Here is a 17,858-nt window from a genome sequence, read left to right as displayed (position 1 = left end):
AGTGTGTTAACTTGTAAATTCTAAGCCTGTGCAAAAACAGTGAAAAAGGTAATTAGAAAGCAAAATACTTTGAATGAACAACTATATTCGTTTTTCAGTCAATGAAGAAAGTTTGACAGTTTCCCCAGGTCAACTCCACCTGCATGAGTATGCACACCTGTTTTACTTGGTCAGCAAATCTGACAAAAGTGTTGTCTCTGCTTGCACATAAATGCAGGTAAATCCAGGAACCCTGAAGCAACTGCACTGAACCTTCTGACAAAGGGATGCTTTGCTTGCCTCAACAGTTTAAGGAAGAGTGCTTTACTTGCACCAACATGCTTCTTGAAGCATTCCATATAATCTTTATAAGGCATAGTAAATCCCACATAAAAAACAGGTGTAGAATGATGCCAACAATCTTTGACCCTAGTTTTGCAGCGTCTCTAATAAAAATTAGGTTTTATAGCAAGCCATTAAATATGGGGATATTAAAAGTGGTTATGGTTAGCAGGAAATATCTTAGTCTTTCTTCTTCTCCAAAGAATCTGCTGTTGCACAGGTGTTAAAGGGGAAAATCACCAAAAGTGTAGACAATTACTATGATTTATACCAATTGTTACCTCAGACACAACCAGTATTCAAGGGATCCTCTCAACTCTCAGGAGAAGGCTTTCTAACTACTACACCACTGGACTTGCAGCCAACCAGAGCTTCAGATACTATTCAAGGCACACTTTTTTATGTATACTGTGATTTTTGTCACTTAAAGGTAAAGGTAAAGGTTCCCCCGCACATGCGTGCTAGTCGTTTCCGACTCTAGGGGCCGGTGCTCATCTCCGTTTCAAAGCCGAAGAGCCAGCGCTTGTCCGAGGACGTCTCCGTGGTCATGTGGCCAGCATAACTAGACGCCAAAGGCGCACAGAACGCTGTTACCTTCCCACCGTAGTGGTCCCTATTTTTCTACTTGCATTTTTACGTGCTTTCGAACTGCTAGGTTGGCAGAAGCTGGGACGAGTAACGTGCTCACTCTGCTACGCGGCACTCAGGATTCGACCCGCCAAACTGCCGACCTTCTGATCGACAAGCTCAGCATCCTAACCCACTGAGCCACCGCGTCCCTCTTTGTCACTTAGATAGATAAAATATGGTAAGGAAAATAAAGGAAACAACTGTGACTAAACAATAACAGTTTTCACTTTAAGTTGCTAAGTCACTATGACATTTCTGGAAGGTCAAGTAGCAAGTACACATGGGTTTTTTTTAAAAAAAACACCATCAGATATATTGTTGTTGTTGTTAGTTGCGAAGTCGTGTCCGACCCATCGCGACCCTATGGACAATGTTCCTCCAGGCCTTCCTGTCCTCTACCATCTTCTGGAGTCCATTTAAGCTCACGCCTACTGCTTCATTGACTGCATCCAGCCACCTCATTCTGTCATCCCCTTCTTCTCTTGCCCTCAACCTTTCCCAGCATTAGGCTCTTCTCCAGTGAGTCCTTCCTTCTCATTAGGTGGCCAAAGTATTTGAGTTTTAGCTTCAGGATCTGGCCTTCTAAAGAGCAGTCAGGGTTGATCTCCTCTAGGACTGACCGGTTTGATCGCCTTGCAGTCCAAGGGACTCGCAGGAGTCTTCTCCAGCACCATAGTTCAAAGGCTTCAATTCTTTGGCGCTCAGCCTTTCTTATGGTCCAGCTTTCACTGCCATACATTGCAAAGGTATATTGTAGCAATGAGAATTTGCTACATGAGGTAATTATGCTTTACCACCAGCAGATAAAGGAATAAATAAAAAAAGAATATAGGAAGAATGACTGGAATATACATACAAAAAGGAATTTGTAGTGCAACAGATTTCATTATTTATTCTCTTCTGCCTCCCTTCTGGGGATGCCCATGCCAACTACAAGATCTAAATTTGGGGCTCCTTTTTGAAGTATTAAAGGGCAAAGCAGATAGATGACTTACACCCCCAACACTGAACATTCTGCTTATGTCCATTCAGTGACATCATTACATTACTGTCATTGCAACTCTTATAGGACATTTCTATTTTTTTAAAAAAAGTACAGCTCCTACTACAAAGAAGTTGCTCACTTCATTCTTACAGGAATGGTGTTTTCCATACATTTACCCATAGCTTGTATGTCTATATTTCATTCTCTCTTCCCAAGCTTTATTTTTCATAGAGAACATTAATGTAAAATTTCAAATACCTGTATATGGCATAAATATAGCAATATGCATATATCTACAATCTAAATGATACATTTTTGCTAAAAGCTCCCTGTAAATAGCAATGCTGATTTAGGACTCAACATTCATATATAAAAGAATATAGTTCATATTTTACTGTTCTATTTTATTTTCACTTTGTTTAAACTTCCTTTTTATTTCATTTTTTAATGGGTGTGAGACACCTAGAGTAGTCACCTGGCAAGATAGATGGCAAATAAATAATAATATTCCTCAAAATGCTACTAGAATTTTGCCACAATTTTAAATCACATTTCAAAACTGATATAAAGGAGTTTGGTGAAGAAAAATCATGATATTTGCTTATGTAAGTTACTATAGCACAGGGGTGTCAAACTCAATTTCATTGAGGGCCGCATCAGCATTGCGGTTGCCCTCAGGGGGGCGGGTGGGTGTGGCCTTGGTGGGCGTGGCTAAAGTGCGTATGGCCTACTGGGTGGGCATGGCCAGCTCTACATCATTCGCATCAAGGGTGCCTATGGGGGCCTGGGCAGGAGTGGGACAGATCTGAGGGTCTCTGGCAGGAGGAGGGTCTCTGGGCCAGGGCCAAGGCAGAGGGGGCCGTTCCCTCACTGTTTCCAGGATGGCTTCGCGGGCCGCATGAAACCACTTCGCGGGCCGGATCTGGCCCCGGGCCTTGTGTTTGACATGTCTGCTATAGCAGATGTCTTTAAAGTATTAGAATAAGCTCATCTAATGTTAGCAAGAAAATCCTATAAAATATATTTGTGTGACTATTTTTTTTCATTTTGAGGGGGCAGTTTGTGGGTACAATTGCCAAAGAAAAGTATATAATGTGCTGTGCACAGCATTTCATTTTTGTTTTTAAAAGGGTGGATGAGTAATGTGTATCTCAAAACATGCTGATATACTCGTTAGGAAAAGGAGGTAGGGACAATGGGGGATGGTACCATGTATCTACAAAACGAACATGTTATGACATAATGTGTATTACACACACACACACACACAAACTCATGTAGGAATCATACAGCAATCTTCCAGAGGAATCTAATTTTTACAATGAAAAATAAACAGTGCTGGAAGAGCCCTTGAAGACCTTCTAGTCCAACTTTCCTTCGCAGCATAAATCACATTAGCTCTATTCAATGATATATTTGCTACCAAAGTATTTTAACCCAATAAGCACTTTTTTCACTAGAAAAAGGGAGATAATGTTCATATATTTCTCTCATTTTTACATTGCCCGAATCTACTTTAAACCAATCAGAAGGCATACTATAGGACAAATTAATATTTGTCAATTCTTGTTCCCCTGATGGAAGTTTCCCATTACCAGACAGCTTCATGAGATACAGCTGTTCTCTCACACCCTTCATCTCCAAGGTTTGATTTTCTATCCTCAAGGATATTATCAATTTAGATGTTCCCAAATATTGCCACTGGCTTTGTAACAATTTCATGCTGTGCAAAGGTTTTATTTTCTTAATTCCTTGGGAAATAGGAAACTGAGACCCAACCAAGTCAACACAAACTGAGTTTTGTCACAGAAGAGTTAACATGCTAATATTATACATCAAGCGTTTGGTTGTAAACAAAGGATTATTAGTAATATGTAAAAATAGGGACTGTGACTATGAATACGCATCTACAGTATATTTACAATTTTAAATAGAGCCTGGATAAGAACTGAAATATATAGGGAACATTTCATCCAGATACATTTTTGCAACACATGAGCAAGACCTCTCCTTGCAAATTTCTTAACTTCAGCAATTTATTCCTCAGCATGTTTTCAGGGGGTGTACTTTCATTTGTATCTACTTTTAATACACTTGGTTTGTCAAAACTTTCTTCCTCTCAAATACTTTTTACCTGAGTTTAAGACAAAAAAATACTTCTAAAATTAAAATGACAGACTTCTGGAGTTGCTTCATTTCTACATGCCATATTTGATGGTACTACAATCAATGTATTCAAAAAGCATGATGACATTTAACAATTTACAGCAGATCCTAATAATATCAAATTGCAATCTTGCAATTGTATTGCATTACAATTTTCAGCTGTCCTTATTTTTAACAGACAAATCTTAAATCATCTGCAGATTATTGTATAGGAATAGGTTCCACCATATTCAGTGAACTTCTGTGAAAATATGCACATACTTTTGACTAATTACTTTAAGATTAACAGTATTATTTTCTATAGAAATTGTATATGGAATGCTTCTATGTCGAGTATTGGCTTTTTCCTGTGTTTCAAAATTGAAAATGAAAATCTTTTAACCCAATCCACTGAAATAACTGAATTAAATCATTGGAACTACATTTCCAGTGGAATGTTGACTTAGGTTACATTAAGATGCACCAAATTTTTCCATAATATACCATTCATGTAAAAGAAGTAACCTCTGACATAATATAGACAGATTGGCAGATGCCATATACTAGCAAAATTGTATATTGTAAATGTTGCAGATAGTCAAAGTAATGGCTTACTCACACAATGTTTTATTGGAAATTACATGCTGCAGTCTAAGCCAAATCAAATGTAACTTTTTTATTTTGTCTAGGTTCATATAACACATAGTGCCTGCAATATCCACCTTTCTTGATCCTGTTTTCTGAATCAGGAACATATTGTATAGACTAAGCTGGTATAGCTCAAGTGTGATTGGCTGGATTAAGGTTCAGTATATTGCACAAACATTAAATTTTATGGGATACTTTTAGTTTAACCCATTTAATTTAGCTAAAACAGAAACTAAAATTTAAATTCAAAGTGTATACTCCTTTTTGCTGGCTTAGCTAATTCTTTCAGATATCTTTAATCTTAAACTAGTGTTTAATATGGAGCTCCAATTCCAGTTAAGATTAGCTGTAGTACACACATAACACATTATTCTGGTTAAAACAAACAATGGAAGAAAGGGGACAACTGAATATTTTATGATGGCTCCCTGAATGCTTTTAAGAGATACTGAAATTAGAAAAGCTTTATTTCTACATGTGCCCGGGGCCATAATCCATTTTGGACAGCTAGGAAGTAATTAAGGATGGAATAATGACAGCCGTGGATCTTCAGCTCTTCTATCAGGTGAGTTCTCAACTGAAAGGAACTCATGATTGGGATCTGGCTGACTGGCTATATAGGGGTACAGCAATTTATCTGAAACTCTACAATAATTATTTTCCTATATTACATGACATATAATCACCTCTATATTTTAAGAGCCCAATAAATGAATGTATACAAAACACATTTGCTAAGTTAATAAATCAACTTGTCTAACCTTCTAATTCAGGGGTGTCAAACTGCCAGCCTGCGGGCCGGACGCGTCATCCGGAAGCTGCTCCCACCCCATTGCCGGCAATGGCAAAACCGTCCCAATACGTTGCGCGACATCATGTGATGTCGCAAGTTTCACATGTCTGTTCTAATTGTATCAATATAAGCAGAGACACTAATATTTTCCTCCCAAAACTCTTATAATATCAAATTATTGGGCTAGTCAAGAGCAGAATTTTAGAGTTTTCTGTTTATCTTAAATTGCAAGCAATACTACAAATTTACTATTCCATTTTATATTTTTATAATGTATTTATTTACGACATTCATCCTTACTAACTTATATTATCCCAGTAATTTTGCTCATAATATCCCTTTGAAATAAATAGAAACAGAAATATAAAAAACTGATGGCAGAAAAAGACCCGGTGATCCATCAAGTCTATTGTTAGGGTTTTTAAAAAATGTATTTATTATTTTATTATTTTATTTCATTTTTATATTTTTATTTTTTGTTAATTTTTGTTGGATGATAGATGTGTGTTTATCCCAAATATGTTTAAACCCAATTACTGATGAATGTCCCACTACCTCCATTGGAAGTTGGTTCCAATCTTCTAATACCTTCTGTGAAGTAATACTTTCTAACATTACTTTTGAACTTCTCCTGTAGTTTGAGGTTATGCCCCCATGTTTTTTAATTTTTGCTCAACACTGAAAATACAGCCTTCTAGAACCTTATTCACACGCTTAATATATTTAAGGGTTTCATTTAGGAGCTGTGGTGGCGCAGTGGTTAGAATGCAGTATTGCAGGCTAAAACTTTCAACTGCCAGGAGTTTGATCCTGATGGGGCTTAAGATTGACTCTGCCTTCCATCCTTCCTAGGTCAGTAAAATGAGGATCCAGATTGTTGGGGGCAATAGGCTGATTCTGTAAACTGCTTAAAAGAGGGCTCTAAAGCACTATGAAGTGGTATATAAGTCTAAGTGCTATTGCTACTGCCTTTTCCATTCTGTCTTTCGAACTGTACATATTCAATGAATTTATATTCAATGGATGAATTTATAATGCAATGGGAAACTGAATTTGATTTAAGAATTACACTTTATTGACTAAATTTACATATATTAAATCACAATGTGCTGAATAACTACAATTGGTGCATTCATATAGCCCTTGATTTATGACAACTGAAACCAACATTTTGGTTGTGAGGCACCACTGACTGGTTACAATTTTATGACTGTTTTTATGATGGTAGTAAAGCAAGTCACCATGGTCATTAAGTGAATCATGTGGTTAAGCAACTCACATTCCAACAAATTATAGTTTTTGCCAGAAATGAGCAAAAAAAATGCAAATTAGTTATGTCACAGTGGGATGCTGCAATTGGTTGTAAATGTGAGTTGGTTGCCAAATGCCGGCAATGAGATCATGTGAGTGAGGGGGGGAGGTCATAACTTTGAGGATAGGTCATAAGTAACTTTTTAAATGTCTGTCGTAACTTGAAACAGTTGTTAAATGACCAGTCATAAATTGAGGACTACCTATATAACTTTCTAAACAAGTAATCTTTGGTTACAAAATGTGTGACTACTGATTTTCACCAATAAAATAGATTACTAAAATAATATATGGCAACTACTGAACGTATTAATAGGAATGTATGTACTTTTAAAATGTTTGACAAAATGGGTTGGCAACCAAGCTACAATAATCTCATTTAACAGTGGTAATTGGGATCAAAAATTCCAACACTAAGTGACAGTTGTAAAATGTGATATATTACTGCACAGACTTACGGCAACAGTTGCAGCAATCCCTCCTGTCATTCTTAGATGAAAACCATATGACTGCAGCATTTTGCAGACACATGATCACCATTTGGAAGCTCCAGCCAGCTTCCACATTGACTTTACTTGTTTGAAAGCAGGCAGAGACCACAAATGGTGATCATGTGACTGAGGAACACTGTGGTCACTGTAAATATGAGCCAGTTGTCAAGTGTCCAAATCAGAATTTAGTGACCATGGGTATGCTGTGATGGTCACAACTACAAGAAACAGTTGTATTTCCCCTTGTTCAGTAGTCATAATTTCAAATGACTGCTGAACCCATCTGTACAGTCAGGTTATTCAATAAAATAGCACATTACATTAATACATCTGAAAAAACCTTCCCCTGTCTAAATATAGCCAGCTATAGAATTCATTTATAACAAACAACTTGAAAGTTTATTTAACAAAAATCTTAAACCAGAACCTTAAAATACAACTAAAATATTATAGAAGAAAACAAAAAAGTGATTGTAGTAGTTTGGGGTTATGTAGATTTTATTTAAATTTAATTGGGATTACAACCCATAGCTGGGGCTAGTATTTAGATAATAAATCAAAATCAGTGGATTTGCAAAAAAAAAGTGTTTACCTTATTGTCTAGCAAGGAAAAAAATACAAATAAGTTTTTTAAAGGATGTGAAGCTTTTCATTAGAAAAGGCTGCACTTTTTAAGTTTTATTCATATAAAAACTAACAATACCTATAATTTTGTTATTTAGAGTAACACATCAAATTTGCCAACATACAGTTTCTATATTGGGGAAGGTCCGTGTTAAATTTTGGGCAGATAATTGAGTGATACTTGTACAAAGGAATTAATTATTTAAAAAATGAGTATGACCCTCCTAAAAGCAATGAAGCTCTGGAAATGTCAGTCAAATTATTGTTTGATTTTTGTTTTCCATCAAATCAGTCCATCAATAAACTAGATCATCTAACTAACAGCAGCTCACAAAATACTGTTATGTTTATACAAGTACTCACAATGAGACCGAACAACAAAGTGGAATGAGTCATAAAACTAAGGATCTTCAATTTGCAAGATGCTATGGGCAATTAACCAAACTACTGTAATAGATCAAGGTCACTCTGAATTGAAAGCAGTTGTTGGTCACTGAATCCAGTATTCCCCTCCTTTCCATTATAGCTTTTTTTTAAAAAAAAATCTCCTTCTGAAACACATCTAGACTCTATAAATCAGATGGTTTTCTGATTTTGTGAAGGTTTAAAAGCAGAAAACAGGGAGAATCAAATCTATTCATCCTGACTAAATAAAATCTTCTAATTTATGAGCCTTCGTTAAATTCAATGCCACATTCCCAGTTACTTCATAATAATCCTGTTTCATATTCTCCATGTCAGGCCTATGAGTATACTATACGTAAGATACACCATGTATTTTTCTCAAAAAACAGACAAAACAAGTCAATGAGAACATAATAGAATAATAATAATAATAATAATAATAATAATAATAATAATAATAATAATAATAATAATAGAATGCCTCCTTAAGTAACACCAGCTGCCTGCAATTAGTGCAGGTTCGCATCCAACCAGGCTCAAGGTTGACTCAGCCTTCCATCCTTCCGAGGTAGGTAAAATGAGGACCCAGATTGTTGGGGGCAATTAAGCTGACTTTGTAATAATGCTGCTTGGGGGGGCCAAAAGCCCTAATAAGCAGGCATATACATAGAATGAAGGCTACTGCTAAGCTTGTAAGCCGCCCTGAGTCTTCGGAGAAGGGCGGGATATAAATGGAATTAAAATAAAAAAATAAAAAAATAAGTATAGATTCTCTTTACAAAAAATCCCTTCATTTGCTGCTATCATACTGTTACCTGGATTAACCTGCAAACCAGAAATGAAGTCTGCCAAAAGACACCAGTTTGTCTTGCTTATGATTTTCATTGATGGAGAGCTATTTACAGATGATCAGGTGCATTTTAAGAATCACCCTGCTGAAGCAGCTACCACTCATGCAATCATACATTTGGTTCCCCACAAGAATCACTTGGACACCCTTGGAAACTCCAGAAGTAGGACATGAAAGCTGTAATAACTGAGCAGTTATTTCCTACAAACTGGTACTGAGAGGCAGATCGCTTTGATAGCAGAAGGAATATATAAGCCATTTTCACTAAAACATAAGGTTTGATTTTCCCAAAATCTATTTGTACAACCCCCCACTAAAATCTTTAGCCTAGCAAAGTAGACTTTTTCTCTGGTAATTTGCCATCTGATCCTGTTGTGTGTTTTTTTCCTGACAACTACTTGCAGTAGAATAGGCAGAATAGTCGACAGAACTCAGTAGTCACGTCTGGAGAAACTTTCAATGAGAATAAACATGATTGATTTAGTATTTACTTACTTTATATAATCTGCTTAATAAGTTCAGAGTATTTAAAACAAAAATATGCTAAAATACCTCAGAATAAATGCCACATACTTTGGGTACTTCAAAATAAACGCCACACACTTTGGGAATACTTCTTAGTAAATATAGTTAGATCTTACTATAATTTTCCAAATTCTCTTCCTATGACTTGGAAGTACTTTCCAGTAAAATTAATGGATTGTAATGGAAATGTCCTTGTATGCATTTATTAGTTTGTATGCATTTCAAAATAGCAGAAAATGTTAGCATACATTATGGCAATTTTATTTAAATTGATTTATTAAAATTACATCCATAGATCACATTTTATATCTAGTTTAAGATACCTTTAACACAAATTTAAACTAGCTATTTAGACAATTCCACTTTTTGCAGGTTAATAATTTTACATTTGAATGTTATTTTGTTTTCAACTATTCTGTACAGTGAAAAACAAAATCAACAAAAAGTGTAAATATTATAGTTTGCTTTACAAACATACTTCTAACAAAAAGCTAGTAATGAATTAGCAACATGAAAGCTCCACTGTAAAATTCATAATAAAAAAAGAGAACACAGGTTAGGATATAACTACAAGCTACCAATCAAGGACTACAAAGCTGTCTATTTTAAAAGGCTAATGAGAAAGCCAATCACAAAGAAGTGCAGCCTTTGTTGATGTTGACAACCCCAACCTCTGAAAATCCAATCAAATACAATGTGGGCTGGCAATAAGGCGGAGATATCTTTTCATTGAAGAAATTCCTAAGGACATTTACTATGAATTCTGTATGCAAACATAGCCATGTTATAAGCAATTCGTGCATAGTAAGCAAAAAAATAAAATGACAGAATATATAAAGTCCAGTTTTTAGGGCAAAGAACCCACTGTTTACCTAAGCAAGAGTACAGACAGCAGCTATTTTCTTTAGAGATATTTAAATACAAACGTTGCACAACAGTCCATGGAAAAATTACACATACAGCTTTAAAATTAAATTCATAATAGGATAAAATGTGACAGAGATTAGTACCATGTATTTGCAGCAAATTAGACTTAGTAATTACAATTATCTTTAAGGAAAGATATTTCCCAAGCTTAAAGGAAAATATTCGTTTCCATTTGTTAGTGACATCAGACAAGCTAGTCCCCTGCTAACTGATCTCAAGTTATAATTCTATGGACGCATATTGGCCTTTAAAGTATTTCTCACTGAAATTTACAGGTCTATGCAAAATTAATCAAAGCTAAATTTACCCCCTTACTGTAAGCATGCATAAAGATTTCCGGATGCCTAAGCAAAGAATTGCATTAGAACGAGTGAAAATAAAACACCCCAGACATGTTAGTTAACAGACGTAAGATTATATAGAAATTCAAGATGTTTACTTTGCATAGCCTGACCTATACATTAGCTAAAGCAACTGACAGCTTAAGCCCATTTCCCTAAAGCATGGCTCGGAAAGCGTAAGATGTCAGACTAAAAAAAAAAATTTTTTTTTAAAGTGCTTAAGCCCCAAGACAAAAGGGCACAGGGCTATTTCATTAAAATGTAACGGGCTCAAGACTTTGCTCCCTTTCCCCAAACGTACGATTGCCACTTTTTACGCAGTCGGAGAGCTACCCCCACTGGCTGCTAAAGGAGCCGCCAGCTTCAAAGCGAACCGGGGAAAAAAAAAAGGGGGCAAAGTCTGTCTTATGAAGAATTGATGCCTTGAAACGAGGACGCTCCTTCAATGGACAATTAGGAGCTCAAGCAGCCCTCCGGTCCAAGTCGCAGAGGCACGGCTCAAAATCGAAAACCGACCGCGGCGAAAAGACAAGCTTCCTGTAACAGCTCACAAGACAAGTACCGGCAATAGCGGCCGGCGCGCACACTCTTGCATTCAGGGACGCCTTTTGCGCTTCCCTCCAGTTACGCCAGCGTAAGGCCTCCCCCTCTTTTCCCCCCCCCCCCCGCTAATCAAAACACTTCGCGAGTCCTGGGCAAGCAAGAAGATGGCGGAGCAAGGCCCCGCTTACGGCGACGGAGGAGAGTTTACGCTGCGCCTTTTACGTAGGCCCCATCGGGAACGTGGGCCGCTGCGGCGGGAAGCGTGCGTAGCGGCGCTTAGTGAATGCCGATGGCCTATTTCCCGTGAGGGGAGGGGGACGTCTGATAAACAATGGTGGGCCCCCCCTGCGCGGCTCCCTTACCGATTCCTCTTCCTTTTCCATGCCCGTGGGCATCTGCGGCACGGCACGGTTGATGGAGACGCAGTCATTGAGATCGGGCATGTCCTTGCCGCGGTAGATAGGCAGCGGTTTGGCGGCGTCTAGCGCCCGGGCTCGGAAGGAGAGTTTGCTCATTGTCTCCCCCTCACAACAACACCCCGGGGCCGGGCTGGGGGAGGTGGGGGGGCGAGGGGGACCCTCACTACGGCCTCACCGCCGCCTCCCAGCCGCTCCCGACCCCGGCCCGACACACCATGGAGAGCCCCGCCGCCCCGGAACAGCTCCCTCGAAGAGCCGCCCGCAGCCCTAGATCCGCGCCGGGGTCGCTCGATCCGCTCCCTGCGCCATGGCAAACATGGCGGACATTAACCAAAGCGGCCAGCGATCCCGGCAACCAACGCGAGAGCGGGGAACGTGGGGGGGGGGAAGAAGAGGAGGGAGGGAGGGAGAGCGAGCGAGCAGGCAGGCAGGCGGACGGGAGGGGGACGGTGGAGCGAGCCGGAGGGAGGGAGGAGGGAGAGAGAGAGAGAGAGAGAGAGAGAGAGAGAGAGAGAGAAGAGGAAGGAGCCGAGGCGGCTGCGTGCGCACTCCCAGCCGGCAACCAGCGGCGAGCGAGACCTCTGCTTCTCTCGGGCGCCCCCCCCTTGCCCCCCCCTCCCGGCTCGGCTGCTGAGGCGAAAACGTCGCCCGGTCGGTCCTGCGCGTAACCTGCAGGGCGCGTTCAGACGCGCCTCACTTGAGCTCCTCCGAGGGGAAGAGGCCGTCTCCCCTCGCCAGCTAGCCTTGCCCCCTCCCGCCCTGAAGGTCTTTGCACAAATACTGCACACCTGGTCCTGAGGATGATGTTGGAGCAGGCTACGCCCACCTCACCAACACACACAGTCTCTCTCTCTCTCTCTCTCTCTCTCTCTCTCTCTCTCTCTCTCTCTCTCTCATATATATAGAAGTATATATCGGAGGTGGTGACCCTTTGAGAGCTGTATGCAACGAAATTTCATTTTGATGTATGCCGATTGGTGTACATTCAAAGTGACAATAAAGTTATCATTATCATTATATACACCCCGCTTCAGGTAGCGGTCGGCCAGAGTTTGGGCTCGTGCAAATCGGGGATGGGCTTGTGGCTGAGTAAAGCTGAAAATGGACTGGCGTCTCGGCTTTGAAGGACGGGAGTTCCTCCTGAATGGCAGTAGCTCTGTAAAAAGGAGGTTTTGGGAAGGAACAAGTTTCCCCTGTCCTAGGTACTAGGTAGTTATTCCTCTTTTTGCTGCAGGGTATTGCTGAACTAGCCAAGCCATCAATTCTAAATTTGCTAGCTATAATTCTTCAGTGGACCTGGACATTTGTACAAATTTAGAGGGCAGTGGCAATGGGGATATATAGATGGTCCTCGACTTACCACCACAGTTGAGTCCAGCATTTCTGTTGCTAAATGAGACATTGGTTAAGTGAATTTTGTCCCATTTTACGACCTTTCTTGCCACAGCTGTTAAGTGAATCACTGTAGTTGTTAAGTTACTGGCAAAAGTTGTTAACAATCTGGCTTCCCCATTGACTTGCTTGTCACAAGGTCACAAAGGAGGTTCACGTGATTTTGGGACACTGCAAGCGTCATAAATATGAACCAGTTGCCAAGCGTCTGAATTTTGATCACATGATCATGGGGATACTGCCATGATCGTAAATGTAAAAAAAATGGTCATAAGTCACTATTTTCAGTGCCGTTGTAACTTTGAATGGTCACTAAACAAATTTGTAAGTCAAGGGCTACCTGTAATGTGATTCTAGGATCTATAGTGTGAACTTAGCCAGTTATAGATAAAGATTTGGATACATAAATTATAGACAAGCTCAGAGAGCACCAAGGACTCTGCTATAGATTATTCAGTAAAATATCAGGTAACAAAAAATTGGACGCCACAATATATGTGCCCCAAGTGCATGTTGATAAAAAGGATACTGTCTAGCAGGTGACAGTACCTGACTAAACATGTCTGAAGCTAAGCCAGATCAGACTTGGTTGGCACTTGGATGCAGACCATCCAGTAAACACTAAAATCATAGGCTTGATTCTGAACATGGAAAACCTCATAAGGCAGGAGTGACTTGGGTACTATTGCCAAGAAAACAGCAAGACTGCATACATGTTAATAAAAGACTCATCAGGAATCACTCTGAACTCTGAAGTGTCTTTAAGAGAAGGAGCAACGATCAGTAAATAAGCAAAGGGGTTGAGCAAACTATCTCTTCCAGATGTGAAGAAGACTCCAGCTTTCAAAGTGTGGGGGATGTGAGAGAATAAAAGGGAGTAGAAAGTTGGTATGAGGTGGAGATAGCAGACAAGGAGATACTTGAAATATTAGAGCCCAACAAACAATAGAAAGTGCTTTTTCACACAGTACATGGAATTGGCTGCAAAAGATATGAGCGATGCCACCAGCATAGAAGGCTTTAGAAGATGGTTAGATTAAATTCCTGAAGGATGAGGTTATCAGTGGTAATGCATTACACCAATGTCAGAAGCAGTATTCCATCAGATATGAGTGACTAGGTTATTGGGCTCCTTGGACTGGCCACCTTAGCCAGGCAGAGTAGAAATAACTAGTTGCCTGTTCAAGGCCTCCATAGTTCTCAATTTACAACCCACGTTTGGTTGCTAAAAAGTAGATGACAACATGAACATATAGCTATGATAAAATTAAAAGAATTAGCAATTATTAGTTTGCATTCATTTAGCTGATATTTAAAATGTACATACATTTTATATTGTGGTCTTATATTTTATATGTGTGCAGCTGGCAAGAGCACAATCACAATTATTTAGTAGGTGTGGTGTGAATGGACACTGTGTTCTATTTTATAAAAATTCCAAATATGTTCAGTAGATACTGGATCATTTATGTCTTCTTTGTATATATTTACTATTGGGAAAACTCTTGAAATACAATTTAAAAATAAAACTTTTGTTAGACATAATGTGCACCAATTTTAACACTCCCTCCAGCATTTTCCTTGGTGGTGGACCAGCATGATTAAGTAAACTCATCGGTAATTTAAACATCACATTAAACATGTATTTGGTTATTTTTCTATAAATACCTTCCATGGCATATTCCTACTCATATATTTGCATCAGATTAGGCAAAGCATAAACCAAGATATTGACAAACGACTAGCCAAGCTGTGCTACTTGTGCTTTGGTTGCATAACTTTATATTTGATTGCAAACCCTAAAGTTATCAGATCTGGGCTGCAAAGTGTAAATGGCCTGCAGATAGCGGCAAAGAATTCGTTTTCCATATCTCTCTGCTGCCATGTAGAGGTAGCCAGGTTTTAGTAGCCCTTTTCACATGCAAAGACTACTAATCTTTCAGTTTTTATTACCAACTTGCACATATACCGGTATTCCAATGGGAAGACTGTCTTATTGCTCCTCAGAACAGCAGCTAATGGGAAACATTGTATTCTAATGGGATAACTTTTTTATGCCACCAATACCCTTGGTCTCAAAATTTTTCTACCAGTTTTCCTTGCTACAGCTCTGAATTATTCAAATTATAGAAGGGCACTGCATCATGTCTAACATGCTGATTTAAGTATGAAAATGTGTGGAAGCAAGATTGTGCAATGTGATCATATAGTATAAATTTAATAGTTACATATTAGTACTATGGTAAGCGTAATGTTTATATTTTCAGATTATGGTAGAATATAATTACATGTCAAAAAATAATAACAGTAATCTTGGATGAGTACTAAAATATATTGTCCAGCAGCAAAAATATTCAACCAATTTCATTATACTAATGAATTTCTTTATTAGACAAAAATGTGTAATATATCAAAAAAAATTACCTTTATTCTATTGCACAAGTCAATATGGCATCTTGGATGAGTACTAAAATATAGTGTCTAACAGCAAAAATATTCAACCAATTTCATTATACTAATGAATTCCTTTATTAGACAAAAATGTGTTCTATATCAAAAAAAATTATCTTTATTCTACTGCACAAGTCAATATGGCAACCAATCCAAAACAAATTCCTAAATAACTAAATTAATACAATGTTGAAATGTAAATGACATAACACTTATGTTCGTACATAATTTGCGACTTTATTATATTGTATCCTTTTCCTATTAGAATCACTATGTTTTGACACACGTTTACAATCTCCTAAATTATATTTAATGGACATGCGGCACAACTGACGTTTATATGAACATATGGGAATCAAAATAATAAATATTGTCAGACAATAACTATACAAAACCTATCAACATACTACTTGACCAGCAGTGGTGAATTATTAGTTTCAGTTAAAGATTGCAAAAGTATATAAAGTATATTCAGTTTTTAAAAGCTTACAATAATAATACCTGTAATACCTATAACTGCATGAACTACAATAAAGAACATGGACAATGTTTAGCAATATGAACAATGTATCCTGCGCATATTGTGTAATTATTGCTTAGGTTTTGCCAGAGGCATTGCTGTGGAAGGCAAAACATGCTAAAGGTTCTGTATGTTTAACATTCAATGGACAAATCACTTAAACTGCAGTCCTTGGAATGAAATGTAGTTAGAGTTCATATGAACCTTATTCTGTACTGTGGACCCACTCAATAGCTTGTGGCAAGTTACTACCTTTAGGAAGAGGTGAACTCTATGGGCAAGGAAGAATGAACTATAAAGCATCTTGTACTAGCCATTTGAAACTGTTTTAGAATGAGATTTATAGAGTCTTTGATTTAAATTCTGTATAAGCACGATAAGAAAATTAGTTTCTTAACATTCAGGGCAGTTGATACCCGCAACAGTCTTTTGAGAACCACATTATTCTTCCACCACACATTTTGAAATGGCACATTTCATAATTGCTTTCACTTTTTCCTAATACTTTCTAATACACCGTAAAATAAAATAGATTATTAAATAAAATCACAATGAAGTTTTTGGTGATTGCGAATAAACTTGGAGTGGGAAATATGGAAAGTAAAAACATTATGCAAGTTCTTGGAACAATATTTTTCACATCAAGCTGGACAAGAGGCTGTGTTGAAGTCTACTGCTGAGAGCTATTTTGGAATATGGAAGAACCATATAGAATGGCAATTTTAATATAGAATCTTAATGTTGGAAAGGATCATTTAGGCCATCGAACCTCTGGTCATAATAAATCCAATCTAAAGTATGCTTGGTAGATGATTCTCCAGCCTCTGTTTTAAGAAATCCAGGGATGCCCAAGTCACTAACTGCTCAATGCAGTTCATTCTACTGTCAAACTACTCATATAGAGCCTTGGTGGGGCAGTGGGCTAATGCCTCCTTAAGTAACACCAGCTGCCTGCAATTAGTGCAGGTTCGCATCCCACCAGGCTCAAGGTTGACTCAGCCTTCCATCCTTCCGAGGTAAGTAAAATGAGGACCCAGATTGTTGGGGGCAATTAAGCTGACTTTGTAATAATGCCGCTTGGGGTGTGTGTGTGAAAGCCCTAATAAGCAGGCATATACATAGAATGAAGGCTACTGCTAAGCTTGTAAGCCGCCCTGAGTCTTTGGAGAAGGGCGGGATATAAATGGAATTAAAATAAAAATAAAATAAAAAATAAAAAATATCATTTTTTCCAATTGATTGTGTGCCATCAAATCTGTGTCAGTTCTTAGCGACCAGATAGATTTTCTTCATGACAGTCTAACTGGGTGTTTCAGGTCTTCCAACAATACACCCATTGCTATTTTAAGTAGGACCATTCTGCTGATGACCATGTTCTTCTTTTTCCTTTCACCTTTTCAGTGTCTTTTCCAGAGAGCCAGGTTTTTGCATAATATGTCCAAAGCGTGATCATTTGAAACTGGTCATTTGTGCCTCCAGTAAGGACTCTGATTTGTTTGATTTGAACCATTTGTTTGTTGGTATTCGACCTGTGGTA

At 38.4% G+C, this 17,858-nt stretch overlaps 1 protein-coding gene across 2 annotated transcripts in view; it reads right to left on the bottom strand.

The window, feature by feature from the left end:
* EPC2 (enhancer of polycomb homolog 2) overlaps positions 1-12,283 on the bottom strand; it is a 51,642-nt gene extending 39,359 nt beyond the window's left edge. For both annotated transcript variants that reach the window (XM_081312586.1, XM_081312587.1), the window contains exon 1: positions 11,902-12,283. In XM_081312586.1, coding sequence (XP_081168712.1) covers positions 11,902-12,054 — 153 coding nt within the window. In that variant the 5' untranslated portion in view covers positions 12,055-12,283. The remainder of the gene's footprint in view (positions 1-11,901) is intronic.
* Between the last annotated feature and the right edge of the window lie 5,575 nt (positions 12,284-17,858).

Source organism: Vipera berus, assembly GCF_964194415.1.
Source record: "Vipera berus genome assembly, chromosome: 1".
In the NCBI taxonomy this organism is placed as follows: Eukaryota; Metazoa; Chordata; class Lepidosauria; order Squamata; family Viperidae; genus Vipera; species Vipera berus.
This window is presented reverse-complemented; position numbering and strand designations above follow the sequence as displayed.